The following is a 7041-nucleotide window of genomic DNA, read 5'->3' on the forward strand; positions in this document are numbered from 1 at the left end:
TTTATTTGAGAGAGAGACAAAGACAGCATGCGTGGGAGGAGCAGGGGGCGGGAGGCGGGAAGAGAGACTCTCAAGCAGACTCCACATTGAGTACGGAGCCCAACTCGGGGCTTGATCCCAGAACCCTGAGATCACGAGCTGAGCTGAAACCAAGGGTCAGACGCTTAACCGACTGCGCCACCCATGCTCCCCACCGGAATCTAATAGATTTTTCTAAATATCTTTTTTTTCTGCCTCCATTAAATAGGTTAGATTTTACATGTCTTCGTCACATTACCACTCGAATGCTTTCAAAAACTATTGCTCCTAGAGAAGTTTCTTTATTTCTCTTTAATATATACTTTAGTGACTTCTCTCCCATTATAGCAATGCATGTTTGGTGCAGAAAATTGGAAAATAAGAAGAAGGAAGATAGGGGCCAGGATAGGCTTCCGAAAGAGGAGTCATCTAAGAGAAATTTTCATGTGCTTAAAGAGTGTCTTGGATTTGTATGCCAGTGCCTTGTACCTTCTTTGTTTCTCTCCACCACACATTCTAGAAACAACGGCTCCTGTCGAATGGGTGGGAAACGGCATCAGCAGTCGACATGATGGAACTGTACAGCAGATTGCCTCAAGCTGAAGTGAGCAGGTGCGGGATCACCAATAGTTAGCCTCACGGTGAACAATTATGAGTTAAAGTCATAACTGTCTTTAATGTAAAAACAACAACAACAACAACAACAAACCCTCAAACCCTAACTAGATTTATTTTGAAACAGGTTAATCTGCTAATACAGACTAAGCACTAATAGCACCTTGAGAGTAACTCATTAGCCACTCACTGAGATAGGGTTTATGCCAACACAGATTATTTTAGTCAAAATAAGCAATTGCACCTGTAACACTCCCAGAGCACCCTCTGCAAGTGGAAATTTTGCACAATCCCTGTGTTTTGGAGGAGGAGGAGGAGAATGATGTTGTCCAAGGGCTTCAGGGAAAAGTCTGCTCGCAGATTTTTAAACGGACTTCTCCCCTCATTATAAAATAGATTGTTTGAAAACAATTTTCAAGCTCTGTATGATGTGCCTGAAATAGAAAATAGTTTTGCACTCTGTAGCTGCACCTTCATAAATTGCTGTTAATAAGCTGAGGTGCGTTTTTCTATATGTATATAAAGGTGAATATTTATTGATATATAGGTTTCTGGTTTTTGAATTAGTAGATTGATACTACATGCATTGGTCTATAAATCACCGTCCTCTTTTAGAAACTTAACAATTGATTGTATTTCTCTTCACATACCAAAATATACCCAAATATAGAAGGTTCCCGTGTCCTGTTCAATGATGCATAGTATTTATATTGTTATGTGGATGGATTAATTGGTGATAATAATTTTATAGTAATTAAAAAGTAGCGTATAGAGCTGGGCATTTATGTTGTGCCTTATTGTTTATTTTGTTGTGCTTTAATTTCCCTGTTATAAACAACACCACATTTATCTCTGGGCAGTGTTCGTGCCAGCTTTAATTCAGTTCTTGTTTTATCGTTACTTTATACTCCCTGGTTTGTGTTTCCTCTTGCTTCTGGGGACCTACAGGTATAGGTCTCTTACAAGATAATCAGAAGAATTTTAGGCCTTGCTTCTCCACAGAAGTTGCTATTAATTTTTTAGAAGTATGACTATTTTTTCCAAATGTTTACATCAAGGCTTTGACGGTTTGTGAAAGAGATGTCTCCATGTGATCGGGTCCATGTTTTCTGTAGTCTTCTAGAATTTTCCTTTCCCACAGGCTGGTTTTCTTTTGCTACATGTCTAGGTGCTGTTTTGAATAGCCCTGGTCAGGCATCTAAAGTAGAAATGCTCTAGCAGCTCTTCTGGATGCCCAGGGGTGAGTCCGTAACTGGTGGCAGCTGTCACGGGAGCAGCTTTTTCCTAGGCCGTCATTTGTCTTGTGTTGCCATGGCCTTGTGTAGTCAGCGCTGTGTATCCCTGACAGAGGAGGGGAATGAGGTGGGAGGGCTTTGGTCTGTCTGCCCAAGGCTGCACGCGAACAGCCCTCCCAGGTGTGGGAATGCCTGGTAGTTTGTGTCTGCATTTGCCCCGGGGCTTCTGCTGGATACTATGTATAAAAAAGAAGTCTAAGGCGAGCCTGTTTATTTAACAAATACGAGTGCCAACTGTGCACCATGTACTTTCCTAAGCACAAGGCGTACAACAGAGATCAAAATGGTCCAAAAGATACGCCTGCCTTGGAGTTTCATGTTCTAGGGAACGGCTTCACAATCTAGTGTCTCCTAAGAGCTGAACTTGGTGCTAAACATCCTGGAGCCTTCATTATGGTGCTGGTGTTTTGTAGAAGCAAATCTGCCTCGTGTGTCTTCTGGTAAGATGAGTTGGGAGACAAGTCAAGTACCTTATGCATAGTCACTCTCAGTTCAGATGTGACCCTTAGGCCTGCCTACCAAGACAGGAACAAAAACACAAATACAGAAACGTGTGTAGCAAATGCACATATGTACGCCCCTCCCTCCACCCCCAGCCTGGACTAATGGCAATACCTGAATGTTAGCAATGACTATTATGAATAGTGGACATATGGATCATTTTAAATTTTCTTCTTAATACTTTTTGGAAATGCCTGAAATTTCCCCCAGTGTGCCCATATTTTAACAGAAAAAAATTTTTAAGCTATTTTATATGTTTTGCATATTTCTTTGTGTGTGCGTATGTTTTAAAGCTTACATTTTAATGCTTTTTTGAAAAGAAATCATACCAGCACATGATAAAAGAAAACAGACAGAATAAAGTAATGTAGAATAAAAACAAAAACCAATCCTTCAATCCTGTTCCCCTCACTACCAATCTACTACATTCCTTCAAGAGACAAGCACCATTACCAGTTTCTTCTGTATTTTCCAGAGGAGAGCTATGCATATACAAACGTGTATATCCCCCACTTTTTCTTTCATAGATAATAGTATGCCCTGCCCATTATTTACTACACAACTTAGGTTTTGAACTCTGTGGTAAGCATTAGAGGCTGTTCTGTGTCAAGGCATATAGACCTATTCCATTCTTTCAGATAGGTGCATATTATCCTATTGTATGAATGTGCTTTAATTTATTTAACCCAGCTCTTCTGGTTTAAGGTTTTATGCTATGATGCTGCAGTGAATATTCTGGAATGTACCTCTTTGTACTCATAGGGTAAAATCTTTTTTAAAAAAATTTTTAATATATTTATTTGAGAGAGAAAAAGAGCAAGAGAGAGACCACGAGCTAGGGGAGGGGCAAAGAAAGAGGGAGAAGCAGACTCCCCACTGAGCAGAGAGCCTGACGTGGGACTCGATCCCAGGACCCTGAGATCATGACCTGAGCTGAAGGCAGATGCTTAACCGACTGAGCCACCCAGGCACCCCTCATAGGGTAAAATCTTAAGGGCAGAATTGCTGAGTAAAAGGATGTGCATTTTCAACATTGATAGAGGAGATCAAGTTGCGTGCAGAGAGGTTATACCATTTTGTAATCTGACTAGTAATGCAGGAGAGCACCTTTCCCCCATGTCCTTGCTAAAGTCCATATCAGCCTTTTTTTGATCTTTGTCAATCTGATAGTTGAAAAAGTATCTCGTATTTTAATGAGATTGAGAGCGTCTTATTTTTCTTTTTCGATGAATATGTCTTTTACCTGTCTTTTAAATGAGTTTTAAAAGTTTTTCTCATGAAATATAACAACTCTTTACAGAGCAGGGAATCTACCCTTTGTCATTTGTGTTGTAAGTTTTTTTCTAGTTTGTCATTTGTCTTTTGACTTTATTTATGGTATTATTTTTATAATAAAGATAAAATGGAACCCCACCATACATACTATATTGCACCCTCTTCTTTCCTCTGAGTATGATATGAACATCTTTCCATATTCATAAACTTTGGGTCATCATCTTCATTTTTAATTGTAGAGCTTGTTATTGTCCTACTTTTGTTCTCCCCACAGAATAGAGTCACTTGAATTCCTGGATGAAATGGAGCTTCTCGAACAGCTCATGCAGCATTACTGCCTTTGTTGGGCAACCAAAGGAGGACATGCACTAGGTACGTGATTTTACTTTTGTTGATTTGCCCTAGAAGTGGGGATCTGTTTGTCTCCAAACTCCATAAGGCGTGCCTGGAAAGAACTAGAGTATCGGACGCATGTGTCCAAGAGCAATAGGCAGAAAATGAGCTGTTATATCCTCTGGTTTTGTAGCACAGAGACCAGGTGAATCATTCAGGTAAATCACGTGTACTAGCACTAAGAAACCCACAGCCCTTTAGAGGTCTCCTCGGGCGTTTCCTCTGTTGGAGGGGAAGAGACCTTGAGAGTTTAGAGCAGTAATCTTAATAAAAGTAACCCATGTTTGTCTTTTGAATCACCTTATAACCAGGTTTCCTAGAGGTCAGGCACGCAAATCATCCTGTGTGTCTCCAGCAAACCCATGCAGCTGTGGGTCACATTTCTCCCCTTACCTTCTGTGATTAAGGTGAAGTCCCCTCGCCTGGCAGAGGAGGGCTGTGGCGGAGCGTGGATCCTTGTTCAGTGTTACTCGCTTCCTCGGTCTTGACCCAGTTCCTCCTTTACAGCTGCCCCACGTGGGTCTTGCTTCCTCTGGGGTCCTCCCTTGGGCATCTCTCCGGCCCCGTGGAGACTATTTGAGATCCCAGTGTGACCGTAACTGGAGTAGCCGCCATTCAGGTGTCCCGTGGACGGCGTCCTGCAGACTCGTCCAATGACATACAGCCTTAGGCAAGGAGCCCAGACAAAACACAGAACATGACACAGCAAAGGCGGCCTCCCACTCGAACATTCCATGCTGACGTTAGGCTGTTAATCATCCCCCTGGGGCTTAGCCATCCAGTAGTTTATAAATTTACCCAGCAGTTCAGCCCACAAAATCCTTTTAAATTTTTCTTTTTATTTAAGAGAATTTATTAGTGGGGTTTTATACTGTTACCCACACACACCCCCAATTTTAAAAACAACGTCATCCTTAATAGAGACTTTGGAAGCTTCTAAAAAGTCCAGTGAAGAAGAGAAAAATGAGCTGCGTGCCCATCACTCAGAGATAAGATCTGGTAGCTTTTTCCTTCCACTCTTTTTCTAGCTATGTTTTCTTTTTAGCAGAATTGAATTTCTGCGCTTATGTACTTGGAGTCCTGATCTTTTCCACTTAAGTATCCTAACAGCCATTTCCCCTCGCTGTGAGAAACGCTCAGTGAGCATAGTTTTCACGGCATTATAAAACGTCTGTCATGACACTATGTCCAGATTGACTCAACTTTGCCACACTTTTGGAAATGTAGCTCTTTTGTAATCCTATTAAGCTGGTTCTAGTTTTTATAAAGTAACAATACCGGGAACATTTTTCTGTCGGGGCTGCTGTGTGATGTCAGTACTGTACGTGTGAGGTGAAGATCACCCGTCTCTGCATTTGCTCGGGGCTCATTGCTGAGTGGGTAGACTTCTGGAGTTAACCGCAGAGCCCATAAGCTGTGACAGTGCTTTCTGAATCCCTTCGAAACCCCCATAAACACAGCCTCGTCCAACCCCTTGCTTCCTTGTGGATGATCTCCTCTTGCCACACAATAGAGCAGAGCTGCGTGAGGAGGTGTGTGGCCTGTGTTCCCAAGCCGGTGGCCGTGGGCCTGGGGTTCGGTAGGGCCTTGTTCTCCCACCTTAGTCTGCTTGCTCTGCTCTACGGTGTGAGTCTCTTAACAGCGTCTGTGTGTTTCCTTCCCTCAGGTTTGAAGGAAATCACTTACCAATCTGTTGGAGGCCCGTGCTGAGCCAGGAGCTGAAGCCACTGACCTTCCCAGAGTTGCTAGGCTACATTTCCTGGGTGGTGGCCAGACCTGGCCCGCCAGCCTCATCCCACACCCTGAGAAGCCTCAGCACCGAGGGCTGTCACATCACCTTCTGTGGCCGTTGACTTCTCGTTGAAATAAACCTGTTGTTGCCAATCGCCCACGCGTTGGTCCTCCGCCGTTCCTCGCTCCCCTGGGTGGGCTCTTGTTTACCTCCATGTCAGCTGAAACCAAAGATCCTGGATCTTCCTCCAGCCTTGGCTTGCTCCCTCTGAGTCAGCCTCAGCTCGGGCCCCAGCATCCACGTGGGGGGTTACCTTGACCTGGGCGTTCACCTCCACCCAAGGCGAGAGCTCTTCTCGGCTCCTGGCTCTGCCTTGGCCAGGATCTGCCTGCTTAAGTCCTTCTTGTTTATTGCAACCGACTGGATGATGGCCCCTAAAATGTCCCCTCCTGTCCCTCGAACCTCTGAATGTGTTACCTCATACGGCGAAGGGGGTCTGCAGGTATGATTAAGCTAAGGACCTTGAGATGGGGAGATTACCCAGGAGTATCTGGGTGGGCCCAGTGCAATCACAGGGTCCTTACAAGGAGAGGCGGGAGGGTGGGAGGAGAAGGAGGTGTGCTCATGGACCCAGAGTGGAGCAGTACATGTTGGAGATAGGGAAAGGGCCAAACCAACTGTGTAGGTGGCCACCAGATGCTGGGAAGAGCAGGAGAACAGACTCTTGGAGCCTCCAGAGGGAACCAGCATTACTGACAACTTGAGCCCAGTGAAATGGATTCCAGATTTCTGGCCTCTTGAACTATAAGAGAATATTAGTGTTTTAAGCCACAAGGTCTGTGCTGATCTGTTACAGCAGCTACAGAATACTAACAGAGTTAGACAGATGTGTAGGGCCCAGGGCGCTTATCCTGTGATTCAGAAATGTAAGGCCCGTCCACCCCTGACGAACCTTCTGGTTATTGGCTGGGGCCGTGAACCTGATCCTGTGTGTGCAGGATGGCAGTGAGGAAGCCCCCTGGCCCTCCGCTCTCCTAGAGAGAGGACAGCCCCGTCTCCCACCAGGCAGAATCCCCGGTCAGTGTTCTAGAGAGTGGGACAGCATGCCTGTTGGTGGGGTTGACTGATACAGTGTGAAATAACATCGAATCGCCCCTTGAAAAAGTAACTTCCTTTTCAGGGGTCTTTTGAGTCTTAAGAAGTTCAAGGAGA

The 7041-nt window shown here is 44.4% G+C and overlaps 1 protein-coding gene across 1 annotated transcript in view; it reads left to right on the top strand.

Annotated features, from left to right (window-relative positions):
* Positions 1-5977, top strand: part of LCMT1 (leucine carboxyl methyltransferase 1) — a gene marked incomplete at its 5' end in the record, with an annotated part of 41742 nt that extends 35765 nt beyond the window's left edge. The window contains 3 exons of the mRNA XM_044915271.1: positions 539-630; positions 3979-4076; positions 5764-5977. Coding sequence (XP_044771206.1) covers positions 539-630; positions 3979-4076; positions 5764-5807 — 234 coding nt within the window. The remainder of the gene's footprint in view (positions 1-538; positions 631-3978; positions 4077-5763) is intronic.
* Positions 5978-7041: the final 1064 nt, after the last annotated feature.

This window comes from Neomonachus schauinslandi, chromosome 5, assembly GCF_002201575.2.
Source record: "Neomonachus schauinslandi chromosome 5, ASM220157v2, whole genome shotgun sequence".
NCBI classification, from domain to species: Eukaryota; Metazoa; Chordata; class Mammalia; order Carnivora; family Phocidae; genus Neomonachus; species Neomonachus schauinslandi.